This window comes from Cololabis saira, chromosome 13, assembly GCF_033807715.1.
Source record: "Cololabis saira isolate AMF1-May2022 chromosome 13, fColSai1.1, whole genome shotgun sequence".
Taxonomy (NCBI): domain Eukaryota; kingdom Metazoa; phylum Chordata; class Actinopteri; order Beloniformes; family Belonidae; genus Cololabis; species Cololabis saira.
Window position 1 is genome coordinate 4,805,198 of NC_084599.1, and position 23,359 is coordinate 4,828,556.

General features: G+C 43.1%; 1 protein-coding gene across 1 annotated transcript; it reads left to right on the forward strand.

The window, feature by feature from the left end:
* Positions 1–4,033: 4,033 nt before the first annotated feature.
* Positions 4,034–22,805, forward strand: LOC133457671 (prohibitin-2-like). The gene is made up of 10 exons (XM_061736972.1): positions 4,034–4,101; positions 6,336–6,468; positions 8,086–8,170; positions 8,443–8,522; positions 10,211–10,395; positions 10,470–10,599; positions 12,693–12,796; positions 20,643–20,720; positions 20,843–20,922; positions 22,417–22,805. Exons 1-10 carry the CDS (start codon positions 4,081–4,083, stop codon positions 22,439–22,441), a joined length of 921 nt encoding a protein of 306 aa, XP_061592956.1. The 5' UTR covers positions 4,034–4,080; the 3' UTR covers positions 22,442–22,805.
* Positions 22,806–23,359: the final 554 nt, after the last annotated feature.

The following is a 23,359-nucleotide window of genomic DNA, read 5'->3' on the forward strand; positions in this document are numbered from 1 at the left end:
GTGTCACCCGCCAGCTGGCTGTTGCATCACTTCAGCATTCCCATCCAGGGAAGTTTGGTGTTTCCAAGCAGGAACTCGGGATGACATCCCGCCTGATTTCTCTGCTTTCCCCTTGCAGAGTCAGAAAATGAACCAAATGAAAGAAAGGTTGTTGCTGCCGCTAGCCGGTGTTGGGAAAAGTAGTTCAAACTCAGAACTGGAGTTGAGGGGGATGAGGGGGGACGGCATCCCCCCCTGAAATAAAAACGGTCCAAATCATCCCCCCTGTAAAACTCCCATCCCTCCTTTCCATCCCTTATGTCATTTCATCAATGAATGTGGTTTTACTGCTATTTCAACATTTAGAGTCATCACCAGAAAAATAACTTATTTGACAATTTTCACCTGTTTCAAGTAAATTTTCACTTGAAATAAGTAGGAAAATCTGCCAGTGGGACAAGATTTATCTTCTCATTACAAGCAAAAAAATCTTGTTCCACTGGCAGATTTTTCTACTTTTTCTACTCAAGTAAAAATCTACTTGAAACAGGTGAAAATTGTTGTTTTTTCCAGTGATGAGTCTTGTTTTAAGTGTAATGAGTTTTTTTTTACTAAAATGAGACATTTTAACTAGAAATAAGACAAATATTCTTGTTAAGATTGTGAGTTTTTGCAGTGATCCATTTTACTTATCCTGTGAAGGACAGAGTCATATTGATAAGTTCAGAAAAGTGTTTTTTATTGTTGTGTTTTGATGTATTTGATGTAAGCCCAGTGGATATTTAAAGCTTACAGAAGGCTGCATTTAACTGCTGCTATGTCATTCCTGCAGTATTTCTGCAGCTGTTTTGGTCACTGCTATTATTTGTAATATATTATATTATTTGTAATTAGCACAAATTATCTGTCCCCATATGATAAAATCCACCACCCCCCTGATGTTTTTTTACAACTCGAGTACTGGTCACACTGTACCGTTTGTGATGTTTAATTCAATTCAATTCAATTTTATTTCTATAGCGTCTATTACAACAGAAGTTGTCTCTAGGATCTTTCCAGAGACCCAGAATATGAACCCCCGAGCAATTAGTACATAAACATAAACACTGGCAGGTAGAAACTCCTGTTTAAGAGGGTAGAAACCTGGACCAGGACCTGGATCATAAGGGGGTAGAAACCTGGACCAGGACCTGATCATAAGGGGGGTAGAAACCTGGACCAGGACCTGGATCATAAGGGGGAAACCTGGACCAGGACCTGGATCATAAGGAGAAACCTGGACCAGGACCTGGATCATAAGGGGGGTAGAAACCTGGACCAGGACCTGGATCATAAGGGGGTAGAAACCTGGACCAGGACCTGGATCATAAGGGGGGTAGAAACCTGGACCAGGACCTGGATCATAAGGGGGAAACCTGGACCAGGACCTGGATCATAAGGAGAAACCTGGACCAGGACCTGGATCATAAGGGGGTAGAAACCTGGACCAGGACCTGGATCGTAAGGGGGGTAGAAACCTGGACCAGGACCTGGATCATAAGGGGGAAACCTGGACCAGGACCTGGATCATAAGGAGAAACCTGGACCAGGACCTGGATCATAAGGGGGGTAGAAACCTGGACCAGGACCTGGATCATAAGGGGGTAGAAACCTGGACCAGGACCTGGATCATAAGGGGGGTAGAAACCTGGACCAGGACCTGGATCATAAGGGGGTAGAAACCTGGACCAGGACCTGGATCATAAGGAGAAACCTGGACCAGGACCTGGATCATAAGGGGGTAGAAACCTGGACCAGGACCTGGATCATAAGGGGGTAGAAACCTGGACCAGGACCTGGATCATAAGGGGGTAGAAACCTGGACCAGGACCTGGATCATAAGGGGGGTAGAAACCTGGACCAGGACCTGGATCATAAGGGGGTAGAAACCTGGACCAGGACCTGGATCATAAGGGGGACCCTCCTGCTGGACAGAGCAGGAAAAGAGAGAACAGACAGAGAGAATGAAGAACAGAGAAAGGAGTGGAGGGGAGTGAGGTTTCTCTAACTTTCTGAGGTGAATTCTGACTTGAAGTTGAAACGGACGTGTAACTCTGAGATTGCAATGGAACCGTCTCTTCTGGGAGTTTGTGAGTGTTCAGAACCGTCAAAGACCCTGAGAAGAAGCACCTTTACGGAGAAACAAAGGTTTATGATCCGTGAGCAAAACTTCATCCTTGAAAGGAAACTTTCTTTTGATGAAAGAAGATCTTTAGTCATTTGAAAAACTTGGCATTTCAATCATTTTACAGAGTGCAAAGTAAAGTTCAGTGAACCCAGATGAAGGGTCTTCTTCCTTCGTTAGGGTTCAGCAGGGTTCTGCTGGGTCCTGTTGGGTCCTGTCTGGTCCTGTTGGGTCCTGTCGTCCAGCATTCATCCTGGTCAGAAGTAAAACATTGGTCTGACACCGGAAACCAGGCCTGAACCTGAAGTTACCTCACAAAGCCGGTAATCCTCTTTCCCTGACGGCCGTGTATTCCCACGCCCAGGATCACGGAGTCAAAGAGGACATTGTCTATTCAGACGCTGCTGGCGGACGGACACCTAGAGACACAGACGTCTCAACACACCTCGGCCTAGAACTAAAGGCTTCACAAGTATTCACCAGTGTTTTCAGAGAATGAATAGAGTTGTGTTTTACTGGAGGTCCCAAATCGAGGACATAAATCAGAGAAGAGCCCATAAATATTGCATATTTAATAAGGCTAAAGAAGTACATTTTAAAATACTGCATAATATATACCCAGTTAGTAGTATTATTTCTAAATGTACTGATGTTGATGATTCCTGTACTTTTTGTAATCATAATACTGAAACAATTTCACATCTGTTTTTTTATTGTGATATCTCTAAAAAGTTTTGGAATGATGTTGAATCTGATTTTTTTTTTATGCTGCTAAATCTACATACTCTCTTAGCCTTAAAGATGTTATTTGCTATTGTGTTAACTCAGAAGATTATGCTCTTGAATACCTGATAAACTTTGTTATCCAATATGCAAAATGTTTTATTCACAAAAGAAAAATTTGCAAAATCTCTAATTTTGTTAAACCTGGTTTAGCCATTATGAAAAGTTTTTTTCCTGAAACCCCTGTTTGATTTATTTATTTATGTTTTGTACTCTCGATTTATGTATTATTTAGTTGTTGTTTTTTTTTCTTAAACCATCTCTTGTAATGACTTACATTTATTTATTTTATTTATTGTAGATCCCCATTAGTCACTGCCTCAGCCGTGACTATTCTTCCTGGGGTCAATTAAAAATTACAATGCAATTAAAAAATATACACAAAAAAACAATTAAAGAACAAATATAATACATTCACACATCTACCAAAGGAAAAAGAAAACCAGAACTATTATCCTACATGACAAAGAATGATAAATTAAAAATATAACAGACATAAAATACATACGTAAAAAAACGTTAAAAAAAAAACATATATCAATATAGTAATGATAACCTCACTCAGCACACTAATTTTAAATTAAACCAAAAAAGTATAAAGAAAATCAAACATTCATAACTCCTAACAGATTACAATTAACTGATAAAAACATTAGTCACGTTCTACAACAACCTATTTCTGCATTACAGCTCTTCTAAGTATTTTCTGAAAATCGACTGTATTGGAAATTAAAACCAAATGTTGTGGAAGTCTGTTCCAGTATGTGATTGCCCTGTACATCACAGTGTTTTTGAAGGCATCAGTTTTAGTTTTAGGAGGTGAAAACACGTCTCAAGGCTTGTCTAGTGCCATAGTTGTGACTATCACTATTACATGTTATTTAATATATATATAACTAGCCCTGATGTAATTGATATACTTTTATGTACTGTCAACAATGTGCTGTTTGTTACTGTATACCTGTTGTTTTGTATATTTCAATAATAAATAAAATAAATAAATAAATGAATAAAGGCTTGAGAAGTGAGGAGCAGCCATGGCGGCTGTGCCCCAGCAGGGGGCAGCAGTGAGCTAACCCCGGCCCACAGCGGAACTACATCTCCCAGCTGACCTTGCGGCCACGTTTCGACCTTGGGTTTGGCTGAGCAGCAGCATGGCGGGCAAGGAGCCGAACGTAAGTGCCTTCAGTCTCATGTGTTTCGTTTAGCAGGAGGTGTTCGTGTTGGAGGAGGGTTGTGGACGAGTCTGAGACCGACCCGGTGCTGGACCCGGACCCGGTGCTGGTCGCGTTTAGGTCCTAACGTGGTTCTGTTCGCGCTGCCCAGACCGCTGCCGGTGGCGCCTGATTTATGGTCTGCGTTATATCGACGCAGAGCCTTCGGCGTACGGTACCCGTGGCCGCGTGCCATACCTCGTAGGCTCTGCGTTGGTGCAACGCGGAACCATAAATCAGCCTTAAGGCATTGAAGAATCAATCCTGTTCACCGTACTGCGGTGAGGACTAGCGGATCAAGTGACAAAAATAATCAAAAACTGGACTACAATTTATTGTATATGCCTGCACTTTATTTTGTTTATTCCTTTTACTGTGGTGTTGTGTCTGTGATTTATTTATTTATACGTGAAAATAATATTCCGAGTGCGCATACTGTTACCAACGTGACAATTTCCTATGTGTTTTACACAAATGGCAAATAAAAGCAATCTGAATCTGAAAGTAGGGACCAGAGGTCTCTGTCACCTACACCTCATCCACCTCAAATCTCCAGCTCTGACTTGGATTAATAATAATAATAATAACCAGTTTATTCGTCAGTTTACATGGAAACACACTGAAATGTGTCCTCTGCTTTTAACCATCACTAGCAGTGGGGGGGCTGCCTTTATTCTGAAGGGCCTTGCTCAGGGGTCCAAGGTGGTTTATTCTGGGGCTGGAACCCGGGTCCTCCAGATCGCAGCCCACCTCTGCAACCACTAGAACACTCCCCTTTTTTCATAATATTGGGGTTGAAGGTCTGACTGTGGATCACGTGTAGACAACAGGGAAGTCTAAAGCCGGATTTATGGTTCTGCGTTAAATCGACGGCGTAGCCATCGGCGTAAGGTACGCGGCGGTGTGCGTCCTCGCGTACCCTACGCCGTAAGCTCTGCGTTGGTGTAACGCGGAACCATAAATCAGCCTTAACACACTGTGTCCGTGGCGAGCTGGAAACAGGACAACAGGTGTGGTGCTGGGTCGGAACCGGGACCCTGGTACCTGGTACCGGCCCTGAAGACCCGGGTCCTGGTGCCAGGGCTCTGATCCGGTATCAGGGCCAGAGCAGAAACATGTAAAAGAGAAAGATGATCCGGAAATGATTCCAGGGGACCATAAACAGCAACGGACCTGGTTACGATTATATTTTAATGTTTTGAAAATTGTGAAGCTATTAAAGCGTCTTACTCCCCAGTTATCACCCTGAAATATTAGGATTGTTTTTTCTGGTTAATCTTAACACATATTAGCACATATTTCTGAGCGATAAGTCCCGTTAAAGCAGCTGTTTCGGCTCGTTGTCGTGAGCTTCGCGATGAGACGATGTTGCAACACGGACCTGTGTTGTTGATGCACGCGGAGCGTTTCCTGTGTTTGTATTTGTTTTGTTTTTAATGTATGTTGAACTAAAACACAATTTAATGTGCAAAATAATACTAATAAACTTTATTTCTATAGCACCTTTCATACAAGAATTGCAGCTCAAAGTGCTTCACAGTAGGAACATGTTAAGAACAATGAGAAATAAACAATAATAGCAAATAAAAATAAAAGATAAAAATGATCATATAGAAACATTTAGGTGCAATGATATACAGTAATACAGAACTTTGACAGAATTCAGTTCTAAATTCCTTTATAGAACAATTACTAGGATAGGATAAAAGCAATGTTGAATATAAAAAGGTAAAAATACTGCACTGAGTCGTAGGTCATATCACACACTGTTGTGCACTGTGAGTCATATAGTAGCTCTAATTTAAGGTACAAAAATCACAGTGTGTGTGCAGCAGGTGCAATGTGATAGCGTGTATTACTGGCAGCAAAAGAAACTGTTACATGTCTGTATTTAAAGAACAGGAGGTGCATTAAAACATCCACAACTCTAGTTTTAGGTTACATTCATATTTGTTATCATGTTAAATACATTCTCTGCATATCTTGGTTTCATCATTTAAAAGCAAAATTCATATCGAAGTTGGGGAAGCAGAACATTTAATTTCAGTCTTCAGAGAATAGGGAACCGTTTTATTTTATAATCAGAATTGATGCATTAATTTGATAAAAGATCAATTTTGAAACTGTTTTCTATAAGAGCAGAAGGTTATTATATAAGGTTATTTTAGTTGTCATATCTCCACGTGTTCCTCCAGCGCTTTATCCAGCACCTGCGGGACCTGAGCGGTCGTCTGTCCTCCGGAGGAGGAAGAGGAGCAGGGATCGGTCTGAAGCTGCTGCTGGGAGCTGGAGCTCTGGCCTATGGCGTCAAAGAAGCTGCTTACACAGGTAAACGCACTTCAGTGACGCCACGCATCACAGCGCTTTAACATCTGGCCTTACAGAAGCTGTAGCACAATCCTGCAGGACGTCCCGGCTGCATTTAGAGCAACGTCATTTCTGAATGACGAGAAAACAGCTCAGAAACGTCTCCACTGAGCATGCTCAGTGCTCCCGCTCTTCCCTCTGGACTAGACCGCAGCTCTGCTGCTGCACGGCCTTTAACTTTAGAGAAACCTTTGATTTACAACTAAAACCTCAAAAAAGTTGGGGTTGTTTTGTAAAACGTTGAAAAAAAAATAAAAAATATATATATATATATATATATATACAGGGCTGCACATAATCATTTTGGTCTGGTGCTCAGAGGAGCCCCTGGATATGTGACTTGGGGCTCCAAAAACGCGGTGACCCGTCTCGCCGGATCGATAAAAGAGGGATGCAGGAATAAGTTATAGGCAAAACGATATTTATTCACTTATAAAGATGAATGGCTCAATATGGTCCTTTACAAAGTTAATTTATTTCAATAATTCAACTAGAATATGGTGTAAAAGTTAATTTATTTCAATAATTCAACTATAATATGGTGTAAAAGTTAATCTATTTCAATAATTCAACTTAAAAGGTGAAACTAATATATTACCTAGTCTTATTACATGCAAAGCAAGATATGTTGAACCTTTATTTGTTATAATTTTGATGATGGAATTGTTTATTGATTTCATAAAATATTCTCTAATTTATTTTTTATTTGGGGTTTTCATAAACTGTGAGCCATAATCAGAGAGCAGCGGCTTGCTGGTGCAGAAACTGCTGCATGCAGTGACGGACACTGGCTGATTTATGGTTCCGCGTTGCACCAACGCAGAGCTTACGGGGTAGGATACGCGGGAATGCGAACGTACGGTACGCGTCGCCGCATAACATCATGCAGCCACTTCTCGGCGAACACACGTTTTCTGTTCGATTCGGGTAGTGGTTCAGTTTGGCGTCTCTTTGTAGTTGGTGGTGGTGGAACGCCAAAATAATTACTTAATGGCGCTTGCTTCTTGGACATTTTGACGAGACGTGTCGGGGTTTGTTCAGTAAAGCTGATCCTTACCTCTCTTTGTACCCAACCCACCGCCGCAACGAGCATGGAGGGGGAGTAAGGACGCGCTGTGATTGGCCAGTACAAACTTTGAGTGGCAGTTCTGGGGAAAAGCTCTCCCAATAGATTTTTTAATATTAGTATTCTGGTCTGGCCACAACCAATAATATGAGCCCCAGCTGTTGGTACGCAAAAGCGCTTCGCAGCACAAGATTGACAGCGCACTGTGGATTTTGACGGCGCATGCGCTCTGGCGGCCCACTTATGTGCAGCCCTGGATATATATATATATATATATATATATATATATATATATATATATATATTATATATACTGTATATATGTTCCAACCGGGGACCAGGGTCTCTGATTTAGAGGCGCTGATTCTCATCCTGCCCACTTCACACTCGGCTACGAACCAGCGAGAGGTGACGGTGTTGGCCTGATGAAACCAACAGACCAGACAGCCCCCCCCCCTGGATACAACAGTCATCTTTTACAGAAATAAGAATGTGTTTTTGTGTGTGTGCAGTGGAGGGGGGGCACCGAGCCATCATCTTCAACAGGGTGGGAGGGATGCAGATGGACACCATCCTGGCCGAGGGGCTTCACTTCAGGTACGGCCCCTTTTCCTTCATCCTGCTCCTTTCCTAAGTTTGACAGCAGCAGATTGTTGTCTTGTCATCTGTGATCCGACGTCCACCACAGGAATGTTTCTGGAAATCTAAGTTGAAGTGAGTTTAAGCGCAGATGAAAGGAGTAGAAGAGTAGAGGGATCTCCTGCTGGGCAGCCGAGATCACGGACGGCCGACTGAGACGCCTTTCTGGTTTCACTTTCTGGTTTTTGTGAGGTTTTAGTTAAAGATGTGCTGACGTGGGTGTGTTGCAGGATCCCCTGGTTCCAGTACCCCATCATCTACGACATCAGAGCCAGGCCCAGGAAGATCTCCTCTCTGACTGGCAGCAAAGGTAACACACACACACACACACACACACACACACACACACACACACACACACACACACACACACCTGCTCCAACGAACAGCTCATGATATTCAAAAGAGGAAGACAAACAGAAACAGAGTGGACAATGCAACAATACCTATAAACACCCTGCTGGTCCAACAAACACAGTGATTTTTAGATTTATTTATTTGCACAGTTAAAAATTAACAACTTTACAAATTAAAGTGCAGGAATAGGCGAAAACTCAAAGAGCTTATCAGGTGCCTCCACCTATAGTTAACATAAAATTTAATATCATACTTATAAGATCAAAATATACAAATGAGCAGTTAGAAATCTATAGATGATAGAAATAAATGAAAATGACAAAGAATTTACACAAAAGAAAAATGATCGGATATGAATAACGATAAAGAGTACAATTTAATAATTAAGAAACAAACAAAAAATAAACAACTAAATAAAAAACCAAATAAACACAAACAAAAAATAATTTCAATTTGTGTCAGAACATCCATTACTTCTGCCAGAGCAGTTCCATTTACAAAACAAAAATGAAGTGGGGTTTCAGACATCCTTTAAAACCTTGTACAGAGAAGCATTTTTTTGCTAAATGGGAATATGTATTCCATAGTTTGACCCCCCTGTACCGTATTGCATATTTACCCCTGGTTGTTACACATTGGAGGATGCAGATCTAACGCTGGACGGGTTGCATAAGTCTGGACCTGAGAGTGCTGCTAGTTGTTTTCCAAAGTGCAACATGTGCAGATAAAAGTCCAAGTCAGTTACCGACCAGGTCCAGGTCCAGCTCCAGCTCCAGGTCTCCCCGGCCTGCAGGGCCTGGTTGGAGAGTCGGAGTGCAGCTGGAATAAAACACTGTCCAAATCTCTCTGTGCTCTGACGGGGAGGACAAATCTGTGTCTGAATCTGCTCCTCATCCCCGTCAGCTCCATGTGCGGTGGAGGGGAGGGATTGGCCAACATGGCCGTCAGTTCTTCCCCCACCACAGAGCCGGCCTTCTCCACCAGCTGGATTCCCCAGTATGAATGTGTGTGTGCTAGGGCTGGGCGGTATGGACTAAAAAATGTATCACGATAATTTCTGGCATTTATCCGGATAACGATAAAAATGACGATTTAAAAAAAAAAAAAAAAAATACAAATTCAACTCCACCTTTGTAACTATAAATCTATCACCACATTCAGTCTTTGGAGCCCCCAAAACCCTGCTCTAAAAGATACTAAATGTTACTAAACTACACCAATGAAATTGAATTAATAAAAACCAATTAAATGAGTTACACCTGTACTGGAAAACTGGAATGACTCAGATCCTCCATGTTTGTTACACAAACACCTTTCTTTCTTTCTTTCTTTCTTTCTTTCTTTCTTTCTTTCTTTCTTTCTTTCTTTCTTTCTTTCTTTCTTTCTTTCTTTCTTTCTTTCTTTCTTTCTTTCTTTCTTTCTTTCTTTCTTTCTTTCTTTCTTTCTGGCTCATATCTTCCTTCCTTCCTTCCTTCCTTCCTTCCTTCCTTCCTTCCTTCCTTCCATAAATCATCTTTACACAAAAACGTCATCAACAGGAATTTATCATTTTTACTGCAAGATGACAAATTCTTACCGTGGGGATTTTTTTTGACGGTTTATCGTGAACGGTAAAATATCTCCCATTCCTACTGTGTGCAGATCTGCAGATGGTGAACATCGCGGTGCGGGTGCTGTCCCGGCCCATGGCGTCCAACCTGCCGGTCATGTACCAGCAGCTGGGGAAGGACTACGACGAGCGGGTGCTGCCGTCCATCGTCAACGAGGTGCTGAAGTCCGTGGTGGCCAAGTTCAACGCCTCGCAGCTGATCACGCAGAGAGCCCAGGTCAGGGCCCGCCCCCCGGTACCGCCCTCAGCGTGCAGCTGCAGCTCCGGCTGACGTGTCTCTGCCGTGTCCAGGTGTCCCTGCTGGTGCGGAGGGAACTCTACGACAGAGCCAAAGACTTCAACATCATCCTGGACGACGTGTCCATCACGGAGCTGAGCTTCAGCAGCCAGTACACCGCCGCCGTGGAGGCCAAGCAAGTCGGTAAGGCTGCCGGCCCCACACCACACTAAACATGAGACGGTGTGCACGTACGTGCACGTACAGCACTACACATAGATATGTAAAGAGCGTCTCCCCTGAAACGAACCCCAGGTCCAACAGCACGAGCAGCCGCACGACAAAATACCAGCAAATACCAGCAACACCGGCCTGCTATTGGTTTAGAGCTCAAACTACATAGCTGGTAACAACGAGACGATGTTTCACCGCCAGGAATCAGATTCAGGGGAAAAAGATCCCCATATCCATGTGGTCCCAAGTAGCTGGGGATCCATTCAGATGTCAAGATTCCATTACGATTCTTAAGATTCAGAATCGATTATCACGATGTGATTCAATTCTGATTTTGATTTAGGTAAGGTGTTATTAAAACAGTTTTTGAGCTGTTGCATGAATGATATGACTGGAGTTCTGCAACATATTAATACTAGTATTATATTGAGATTCAACAGCAAGTATTGCAGCTAATGATGCTGTAAGGACCAATCAGCTCCCAGAATGCTGATAGAACTGAAACAGAAACATCGTGGGTCAGAATTACCAAACAGATCCAGGGAGGAAACAGAGACGGATGAAATCAGTTTTATTTTTTCCCACATTCCGTTTTAATTTCTTCCATTTTCGTACTATTTCGGTTTTTAATTTTTGAGAATTAGTTTTTTAGCATTTTATGCAAATGTAACCCCAATACAGTTTATAAAGTAATGAAATATAGACAATTTATGCAATTATAACTGAAAACTTTAATGTTTTCATACCTTTAAACATATTCAAAGGCAAAAACCAGTTATTCTCGTGTCCAACAAAACATTCCTTTTTTGGGCATAAACAAAAAGCCAAAAGTTGTAATGATGAAAAAAAAAAGAAGATCTTTAAACATACAAATCGATTTTTAGGAATTAATGAGAATCGATTTAGAATCGGAAAATGGATTTGTTTTCAACACAGACCTAGTCCTGAGTCTCTGAGACGAACGAGTTCTTCAGAGGTTTCTGTTCCAGCAGCAGCGTGCAGCAGGAAACCCAGGAACTCTCCGGAAACGTACATGAACGTGTCCTCACACACCTGTTCCAGGACCAGATCTGCTTCATCTGTCTCATATTTACCCCCAAAATGAGTGTTTATACTTCTAACCCCGTTGATTATAGCAAATAACCCAGTTACTCAGCCAGGTGAGACGTTTGTTTACGTGCATCCACCACGTTTGACAGTCGCCGTGGCAACGGCCACGTTGGACCATCAGCCTCTGCAGGCACTCAGTGCGTTTACATGCGTTTAATTCTTCTTTAATTCAGAATTAAAATTAAATCCCATTTAAAATGAGTAAAAATGACCATGTAAACATCTAATTCCCAATGAAAATTGCCATTCCGAATTAAACTTAATTCCTGGTTTATTCCGATTTTAAATCTGAATAGAATAATTCCATGATCATGTATACACTCATTCCTCTTTAAATTAATTCTGGTCTTTCTTTCTGCTCGTTCCCTCGCCCGTCTGTCTCCATGATCTTATATTCCTGCTGGGCTGGTTTTCCTAACAAAGTTTCAAGATGCAGCAGCAGTAAACGCTGGTCAAGAGCAGAGACCATTTATTTAATAAATAGAAATCATTAAAAGAACACATGGAAACAGGAAACATCAAAATTGTAGGTTTTCAAAGTTGTAGCGGCTAAGTTAGTTTTTCTTCCGGTAGTTTAACTTCCGGCCCCCCCCTATCCAATCAGAACCTTCCCAACCCCCAGACCTGGAGAGGAATTGGAGAAAGACCATCAAATGTGTTTTCCATGTAAACCTCAATTCAGAATTACTATTTCCATGTAAACTCGAAGGAAAATAGTTTAATTCTGAATTATTTAATTCGGAATACTTAATTCCGAATTAAAAATCATCATGTAACCGTGGCCAGTGTAGACCCACGACGTGTAGAGTTTGATATTTCTGGGTTCATGACACAAACGGCTCAGATGATTAAGAACTAAAGCTTGTAGACAAGATGAACAGTGTGGGAAGAGTGTTAGATGTTCCTCTGTGCGCGGCGTGTCCCCTGAACAGATGTGTGTGTGTGTGTTGCAGCTCAGCAGGAGGCCCAGAGGGCTCAGTTCTACGTGGAGAAGGCCAAGCAGGACCAGAGGCAGAAGATCATCCAGGCTGAGGGAGAGGCGGAGGCTGCTAAGATGGTAATGAGCTGTGACTGAGCCGTCCTTACTGTTACCGTCCCGTAGGGGGGAACAATATATCGTGCCACGAAATGTCGCGATACAAAAACATCACAATACGTGTTGTGGAGGTGACAAACTGTATCGCGATATTGGGTTATTAATATTAATCTATTGTGTTGACTAGTAACGACCGCGCCTCGACCCGCGGACCAAAATCTTCCTCCGCTCAGAAGAAACTAGTCCCGTTTTGGTCCCGATCACGGGACTCTTGCAGGGTTTTGAGCTCTGAACTTTTACTTGTAAGTCTGGTGTAGAGTTAAGCCTTACCTTATTAAATTAAACCTTTTTGGGGTGGTGAGTAGGATAAACACGGGGAAACTTCTGCTGAGCTCCAGTGTACTTTAATGTCCCTCAACAGTGTAGGATTTTAGAACATCAACACAGCACCTAGTGCCGTACTGTGGCGTATCACTCCGCCCAATCTAAAACAGACTAATCACTACAGATAAACTGACTAGTGTCATTATAGTCCCTGATTTACATCAGAATATAAAGAATATATTTATAAAATAATGAACCCTGAATTACCAAAATAACCTTCTTAACAAAAATAAATCTCCTCTTACACTTATAAGGTGAGAATGAATCAATCTTTTTCATGATGTAAAATTGTATGTATTTATTTACTTTTATTTATTAATTTAATTTTAGTTGTTAAATTTCTGGAAAAGAAAAAAGTCAAATCATACATGAGAGAAACTATTCAGTTTGTGGCTAAATATTTGTACTTGTATGAAAGTGAAGATCATAATGCAAACCTGACATTTACTTTTAGTTCAGTTTGTGGAAAATGGTTGGCCTGGCTTTCTCTTTAAAACTTAAACAGTTGGGGGCTTCCGGTTGGTGAGCAGATGGAGTAGACGTGTTTCGTGAGTGCTCCCGTAAATGCCAAACTTTTTAAACCACCAAGCCCTCAAACTTTCAAACTTTTTCCTTTAAAAGGGATTCCCTGTTGCTGTTTTTCTTTTTTTTTGTCTCGAACGAGCCCACTTACCTCCGAGATGGCTTCGAAGAGCGGCAAGTCGGGAAAAAAGGACGAGGCTGGCGCTGTCTTAACCCTGGCGGCCATTACCACGTTGCTGGAAGAACACCGCGCTGCCCTGGCCGCCGAGTTCAAAAATACTTTCAGTCAGCTCGACTCCAAACTCGACCAAACGCGGCTCGCGGTCGAGGACCATGGCCAACGGGTTTCGTCCCTTGAACTCGCCACAGAAGACCTCAGCCAGCGAGTTACGGACCTTGAAGGCATCTGCTCGACTTTACGGGATGATAATGCTCGGCTGAAGGCTAAGGTGGTGGATTTGGAGAGCCGAAGCAGAAGGCAGAACATCCGTATCCTGGGCTTACCGGAGTCGACCGAGGGCGGGTCTCCAACGGCTTTCTTCTCCAAGCTGCTGTGTGAGGTGTTCGGGAACGATACGCTGCCGTCACCGCCAGAGATAGACAGAGCGCACCGCTCGCTCGCCGCCAAGCCGGCCCCGGGACAGAGACCGCGTCCGGTCATCCTCCGCCTTCACCGGTACCAGACGAAAGATATCCTCATCAGGGAGGCGCGCCGGAGAGGAAAGGTGGAATATCGCGGCCACCCCATCCGGATAGTGGAGGATTACAGCCCCGAAGTTGCCAGCCAACGAGCGGAATACAGCGGAGTCATGTCGGAGCTCTACCAGCTGGGTCTGAGGCCGGCTCTGCTCTTCCCCGCCCGGCTCCGGCTCACGCTGTCCGGGGGGGCCAGGAAGTGGATCGGCTCCGTGGATGAGGCGCGCGAATTCATCACGAGTCGCAGCAAAACTTCAAACCCACCGTAACGGGACCGTTGGAGGCTGTCACGGCTACGCCTGCAGCCCGGTGCGGCTCACTGACGCTCACGGACTGACTTTTTTTTTTCTCTCTCTCTCTTTTTTTTTTTTTTTTTTACGTGAGCCACATTATTCCTGAGGGGAGGGTGAGTAACCCCGCGACAACCAGTATTTTCTCTGTTGTTAGTTTGACTGCCCTTTTGCAAATATTATTAATTTGCAGTTCTTTTTGGCTATTTGAGGGAAGGGGGAAAATAAGTGGTGAAGAGGGAGAGAAAAAAAAAAAAAAACTTTTCCGATTTACCTATAAGTTTTGTAATAATTGTAAGCTGTTAACCTTACTTTTACGCTGCTTAAGTCGGACGTTTTATATTTTATATTTTTGTACAAATATTTCTGGGCTCATATCGGGACTTCCAGGTCAAGATTTGAGAGGGTATTTCTTTTTTTTATTTATATCTACACGTTTTAAGGTGCTAATATGTATACACCCATGATACGGGAGCAAAAGCTATTAGTGTGTAGGATTGGAAGATGCGTTATTGCACTTTGTTTGTTTTAAAGAGCTTGCTGCTTTTTTTTTATTTTTCTATAGCAGCTGTCTTAGTTGGGGTGGGTGGGTTGGGGGGATATGTCACTGCCAGAAACTTTGCATTAACTCTTTTCAACTCATTACTTAATGTGGGTCACATTCAACCTCCTTTCCGTTTTCTTTTTTTCTGCCTAGGTCATTGTTCACACCTAATTTTTCTTCTTAGATATTATGAGTAGATACTTGAAGTTGGTGAGCTGGAATGTTAAGGGTCTGAATCACCCTGTTAAAAGGAAGAGGATCTTCTCACATCTAAAACACCTTAAAACAGAAATAGCCTTTCTACAAGAAACTCATATTCGCAGTTCTGATAATAGCCGCCTGTTCCCGAGGTGGTCAGGGCAGAGATTTCACTCCTCCTTTCAAGCTAAGGCCCGAGGAGTTTCAGTTCTGATCAGTCAGGATGTTTCATTTGAGCAGCACAATGTGATTTCTGACAAGTTTGGTCGCTACGTGATCGTTTCTGGGAAATTATTCAATACATTGGTCGTACTTGTGAACGTTTATGCCCCTAATTCAGATGATGCAGTCTTTTTTGAACGACTGTTTTCACTGCTCCCTGACCTTAATACATATTCTCTCATACTGGGTGGTGATTTTAATTGCTGGCTCGACCCAGTCCTAGACCGATCCTCTACCAACCCCGGCACAGCAAGTAAGTCAGCCCGTCTTATTCATGCGTTCCTTTCTGACTACGGTGTTTGTGATGTGTGGCGTTCTTTACATCCATGTGACAGAGAATACTCCTTTTTCTCACAAGTGCACCACACATACTCGAGGATTGATTATTTTTTTATTGATAATCAACTGATTCCCCTGGTTCATTCCTGTGCTTATCAGAGCATTGTCATTTCCGACCACGCTCCTGTGGTTCTAACCATGTCCCTTCCTGACCTACCTCAGAGAGACAGACAGTGGCGATTCAATTCAACTCTGCTGTCGGACACAAATTTTGTTAAATCTATGGAAACGGAAATAGCCTTTTTCCTATCCACGAATATGACTCCAGGAATGTCTAGTCTAACTGTCTGGGACTCCCTCAAGGCTTATCTCCGGGGACAGATTATATCCTACACTGCTAGGGTGAGGCAAAAATCTTATAGGGAGCGATCAGACCTTGCCCGCCAAATCAAAGAGGTCGATGAAGAATATTCTCGGACTAAATCCCCAGATCTTTACAAAAAGCGGCTAGAACTTAAAACTAAATTTGACCTGCTTACCACTCACCCAATTGAACAGTCACTTCTGAAAAGTAAAACCAGGTTTTATGTTTATGGAGACAAATCTGACAAATTATTAGCCAACCAACTTAAAGGCTCTAAGGCTAAACAAAATATTTCTAAGATTCGATTACCAAATGGCCATGTAACTACAGACCACTTACTCATAAATGAAGCATTCAGGGACTTTTATACCCAGCTATACACCTCGGAATCTCAGACTGATCGAGATGAGATTGCGGACTTTTTAAATAGTCTTAGTATTCCCAGTCTTTCACCAGATCTAAGGAAGACATTAGAAGAACCGATATCCCTGATGGAAATTACTCGAGCCATTTCTTCACTGCAGTCGGGTAAATGTCCTGGCCCTGATGGCTTCCCGGCGGAATTTCTAAAGAAATTTTCTACTCTGCTTTCCCCACTGCTATCTACAGTTCTTTCAGAATCCTTCAGCCACGGTTCCCTCCCTCCTTCTTTTTCAGAGGCCTGCATCACCCTCATAGCTAAAAAAGGGAAGGATCCTACTGAATGCGCCTCCTACAGGCCCATCTCCCTATTAAACACAGATGCTAAAATCCTAGCTAAAGTCCTAGCCCATAGGCTGGAGAATGCCCTCCCCACAATTATATCTGAAGACCAAACTGGCTTCATTAAAGGTAGGCAGTCTTACTTCAACACAAGGCGACTGTTCAATATTATCTACTCTGCCTCTGAGGCTATCCCTGAATGCGTTGTCTCTCTGGATGCGGAGAAAGCATTTGATCGCGTTCAATGGGATTATCTCTTTGCTGTGCTGGACAGGTTTGGTTTTGGTCCGAACTTTGCTCTGTGGATTAAACTTCTCTATTTACACCCAACAGCCTCAATTCGTACTAACTCTCAACGGTCAAAACCATTTAATCTGCATCGTGGAACCCGTCAGGGGTGCCCCCTTAGTCCCATGCTTTTTGACATGGCTATCGAACCGCTTGCCACAGCGCTCCGATCTTGTGAGGATGTGTCCGGTATCTGGAGAGGTGGCAGGGAACATAAGGTCTCGCTTTATGCCGATGACCTCTTGCTTTTCATCTCTCACCCTCTGGCCTCATTACCCCCTGCGCTGTCACTTCTCAGTCAGTTTGGGAAACTCTCAGGCTATAAACTGAATCTCAGCAAAAGTGAGCTCTTCCCTACCAATCTCGAATCGCATGCTTTAGACCTTTCCAATTTTCCCTTTAAAATCGCAAATGACAAATTCTCCTATTTAGGCATATCTGTGACAAGGAAACACAAAGACCTGCTCCAAGAGAATCTTATCTCATTGTTAAATGAGACCAAACAAACCCTTACACAATGGTCACCCCTGTCAATGTCTCTTGTGGGTCGCATCAATTCAGTTAAAATGACCATTTTACCTAAATTTTTGTACCTTTTCCAGACCTTACCACTCTTTATTCCTGGTTCTTTTTTTCAGTCCCTTGACTCAGTTATATCTACATACCTATGGCGGGGTAAACGGCCACGTTTGAACAAAACTCACCTTCAAAAAATTAAGTCTGCAGGTGGTCTGGCCCTCCCAAACTTTCGTTATTATTATTGGGCTGCTAACCTGCGCTGCCTTGCATTCTGGTCCTTCTACTGCGACGGCGCTGACCGCCCTGACTGGGTGGCGATGGAGTTACATCCAACTGATGACCTGTCAATTCCTGCCCTACTCGGCTCCTCACTTCCACTTCCTTCACTTAAATCAATCAAAAACCCAGTGGTTAAACATTCTCTTAGAATTTGGGCCCAATTTAGGAAGTTTTTTGGTTTTCACAGCTTCTCTCTTCTTAGCCCCATTGCATCAAATCACTCTTTCAAACCATCCCTTCAGGACCCCACCTTCCAGGAATGGCACAGGAGGGGTATGATTCGTTTTAGCGATATGTTCATAGACGGCACCGTGGCATCTTTTGAGCAGTTAAGTAGTAAATTCAGCCTTCCAAAATCACATTTCTTTAGGTATCTTCAGGCTAGACATTTTGTTCTTTCCCAGACACCCAGCCCTGGTGCATCGATAGGCTCGACCACAGTTGACAAAGTTCTTGCCACAGACCCATTCAAAAAGGGGCTCATTTCGTCTTTCTATGACATGTTGCTGGATCTTAGGAGTGCCCCTACAGATAAACTCAAAGCAGCATGGGAGCAGGACTTAGGGCTTCCCTTATCAGAGGATACCTGGGAGTCCATACTCAAACTGGTTAATACAACCTCCCTGTGCGCACGTCACTGCTTAATTCAGTTTAAAGTGGTACACAGGGCTCATATTTCAAAAGCAAAGTTATCCTCCATGTACCCAGATATTAGTCCATACTGTGTAAGATGTAAGGTAGCAGAAGCCTCTCTCATCCACATGTACTGGTCCTGCCCATGTCTAAACAAATACTGGATGGAAGTCTTTCATACTCTCTCTCTGGTGCTTAAAATCAGATTAGAACCAAACCCACTGACTGCCCTGTTTGGGGTCATGGAGGGAGGAAGGAAGTTAACCACTGCACAGGGGCACACTTTGTCTTTTGCCTCCCTTTTGGCTCGTCGGGCAATTCTGTTCAGGTGGAAGGATCCCTTCCCTCCTACTCGTGCACAATGGCTGGAAGACATCATGTCCTGCTTAAAACTGGAGAAAATTAGATACTCGCTTCAGCAATCAAATAAGTTCCAGAAAGTGTGGGGACCTTTTCTAGAAGCATTCCAGACCCTGTGAACTATACTTCATATTTCTTCTGTATTCCTAGTGCAGGCTTTTGATGTTAGAGTGACCTCATATTGTGATTAGTAATCTGGCAGTGACAGGGGAGGGATTAGTTTGGTCTGTAGTTTGTTTTTGTTACTATTTTATATTTTTTCATACTGTTTAATTGTTTTTTATATTCTGTACACTGGTGTATGCTATGATTAACATGCCCATGCCTAATCAAAATGTTTGTAATTGACATGCAGCATTTCACCTTTTTTATTTTGTGAAAATTTTAATAAAAAGATCTTGAATTAAAAAAAAACTTAAACAGTTATAAAGAATTACAAACTGTAACAATAGGGCAAACGCACAGTATTGTTTTGTATTTTGTGTCTTTCAAATAAAAGACCAATTTTTCCAGTCACATGTTCCTTATTCAAGGTTGTTAAAAAAAATACTGCTATAATATGGTGTATCGTACCGTACCATGAGATTAGTGTATCCTTACACCCCTACTGTCCCGGTAAATGAAGCGGGGGGTCGACCCCGAAGCTGGAACAGTCTTATCTCACACACAGCTGAGCACCAGGCTCGTTTGCAGACATATAAGACGCTGCTGGTTAGAACGACGGTGCTTTTGTGTCAGAAAAATACAAGCAGCAACTTTTATAACTACGTATAAGCCAGAACTGAGCTGTGGAGACGGGTGTTTCCGCTCAACCGCGGCCAGTGGACACTTGGGAAGGAATTGTACTTTGCAGACGAAACATGTGGTCTGGATGAAAGGAGGAAAGCTAAGGGAGGAAGCTGAGAAAGTGTGGCGTTGCTCTTGATCTCAGGCTGAAAGTGTCAGAAATCTCCTGTTTCTCAGGATTCCTGCATCTCTGCTGCTAAAGTCTGTCCACCTGCAGTGGGCGGAGCTTACAGTGGGCGGGGCTAAAGCTGCAGAACTGGAGGAACAAAGTGCATATAGTCTACATATATCTATATATAAAAACGTTTAGTTCAGGTAGAAACATTTAGTTCAGGTAAAAACGGCAGTCAAATCAGCAGAAATGTCAGTTTACTGGATGAAATAGATGAATTCCTGATAAATAAGTGTGTTAGTGACAGCTCTGCTCATGTGTGCATGTGAATGAGTGAACGTTTGTGTGAACATGAAATTACAACCTGCATTGAGGTTCTTGCTTCAGGAATCCCGGTCTGTGATTGGACGCTGCCTCTGCGTCACCGCTGCTCATTTGCATAAAGTTGAGATTCTCTCAACTTCAAATTGATGCTCTGTTGCCTCCAACTCCTCCGTGGCCTCTGACGCCTCTCAGAGCGCTTTCTTAGAAAATGAATGGCAGCCGGACACCTGTGTGGAGGTTTCAGTGTGAATCCAGCATACCACTGAGACGGCAGCTACTCTGCTTCTCCTCTGAAGTAAAGGCTGGTTCTGGCCCAGCGTGAGTGTGGGTGAGCCTGGTGACTGAGCCTGTTCTGTTTGTTCCAGCTGGGCCAGGCCTGCACCAAGAACCCCGGGTACCTGAAGCTGAGGAAGATCAGAGCGGCGCAGAACATCGCCAAGACGGTCAGTGCCCCCCCCCCCCCTGCTGGTTGAACCTCCTTCTCAGTGACCTCCAGGATCTAACCCCCACCCCCACTCTGCTGGTTGAACTCTGAGCTCTAACCCCCCCTCATCTTCTCTTCCAGGTGGCTACGTCTCAGAACAGGGTGTACCTGAACGCTGACAGCCTGGTGCTGAACATGCAGGAGGACACGTTCTTCGCCAAGTTAGTACACACACACACACACACACACACACACACACACACACACACACACACACACACACACTTACACAGCTGAAACCTCTGCAGAAGATAGTTACGTGACACATGTATAAATAAAGTAGGGATGCCCCGATACCGATACTGCTCTCATAGACTCGTACTCGCAAAAATTCTCCGATACCGCGCACCGATACCTCATTGTCAGTCGTCATTTGGAGAAGATGAAGGATTTCACCGTCTTCTCCACGCACTCGAGCCACGATACGATGTTTCATTGATATGTTATATGTTTGATATTTTCTTAAATGTGAAGACAGTGCCAGTGTGGAGACTTTTTATTTACACAGAAAGATTATTTTTTGTTTAAAATAGTTATTCTACTTTATTTTTATTGAATGTATCTGTTGCAAATAAAACCTGTTTTCCAATTCATTCCATTTTTCATTGCATTTTTAGCCTAGTTATTTTTGTGGTAGAAGTATCGTATCGGTACTCGGTATCGGCAAGTACACAAATTAAAATACTCTGGACCCCAGAATCAGGAGCCCACATAATCAATTATAATCAAATGTTGGAATCCAACGTTGTTCCAACCTCACAGTAACTTCAGGTGTCTTAACGCTGGCAACCATGAACCAATCAGAGAACAGGACGCAGTACCACGCTTAGCTCCACTTTTTATTGGTGGATTCATGGAAGATGAATGATTTCACTTATTGTGATTTAGTTGAATAAAGTTGGACTTACCAGACTGTTTTGATCTGTTTTATCAGACACTTTATGTTTGAAAATGGACCACTTCATTGATATTGAACCTGATGGTCCATAAAATACACTACATTTACTACACTTCACATAAACCAGTTTTACAGAGTTTTTTGTTTGTTTCTAAAGTCTTTTCCACCACAGAATCCAGTAAATGGAGACGTTGTAGAGCAGGGGTCGGCAACCTGCGGCTCTAGAGCCGCCCTAGTGGCTCCTGGAGCTTTTTCAAAAATATGTTTGACCTTTTTTTTCCTTTTTTTTCTCTTTTTTGTCCTTTTTTCTCTTCTTCTTTTTTCCTTTTTTTCCTCTCTTTTTTTTCCTTTCCTTTTTAATCTTGACATTTTGACTTTTTTCTCAACATTTCGTTTTTTTTTCCTCAACATTTTGACTTTTTTCTCGAGATTGTACTTCAACATTACTCGACATTTTGACTTTTTTCTCGACATTTCGACTTTTTTCTCGAAGTGCATAATGAAAAAATAAATCTTCCCCCAGTTCTAACTAATATAGAAACATGCAGCATGTGTTGTCTTCATTCTAATTCTGATACAAGACTTTTCATTTTTTGCGGCTCCAGACATATTTGGTTTTAGCATTTTTGGTCCAATATGGCTCTTTCAACATTTTGGGTTGCTGACCCCTGGACTAGACAGACATCTAGATCTGGAGGTTGTTCTGAGTGTAGAAGCGGTTCTGCCTCCGTGCTGACGACACCCTTCTGTTTTCCAGCTTAGCAAAGGTCCAGAAGAAGTGATGAAGACACGCCCGCTGCCCGTCCACCGGGTCCACCGGGTCCACTGACTGCTCGTCACCAGGGAACTTTCCAGACGTCCAGTCAACCAGAGAGCGTTTTAACTTTATTTGTTATTGTTTTGGCTTTGACCCCGTCGTTAAAGAATAAACCAGTTCTCCTGACCCCCCCCGGCCGGCCTGGAAGACTCCACACAGAACTAACCCCGCGATGGACGTCACTGCTTCTGACCCGTCTGCTGGTTCTGTTCTGGTTCTGTTCTGAGTCGCGACGGCGGTTGAATGTGTGCCGGGACTCGGCCGTCCAGCTGCAGCCGACGTGACGGATGTTTGTTTCTCTGTTCATTAAATAAAAGCATCTGGAGGAGCGACTGGCGTCTCATTTAAAATTTAAAATTGTATAACATACGTATAAAGCCCAAAACGGCTCAGCTTCGCATTATTTGCAAGACCTGATAGTGCCTTATGTTCCTGGCAGAGCTCTCCGTTCTCGGAGTGCAGGTTTACTCGTAGTTCCTAGAGTATCTAAATGTAGATTTGGAGGGCGGGCGTTCTGCTATCAGGCACCACTACTTTGGAACCAACTTCCAATCTGGGTTAAGGAGGCTGACACCACCTCCACCTTTAAAACTAAACTTAAAACTTTTCTGTTTAGTAAAGCCTATAGTTAGTGTTTAGTAAACCTCTAGCTGGTGTTGGTAAATCTCTAGGTAGTGTAAACTCTAGTGTGTTAGAGTCGCTCCTGTAGTTTCTTGTGCTGGCCCCCCCTTCTCTTCTCTTTTTCTCTTTTGTACATGGTGCAGCATCCTCTGCCGGTGGAGAAGAGCATCTCTGGATGCAAAACACCGGATCCTGCAGCGTGGGAGTGAGAAGGGCAGGGTAACGGCCCGGTCAGGCGGGGGGAGAGATTTGTCCGTCAAGA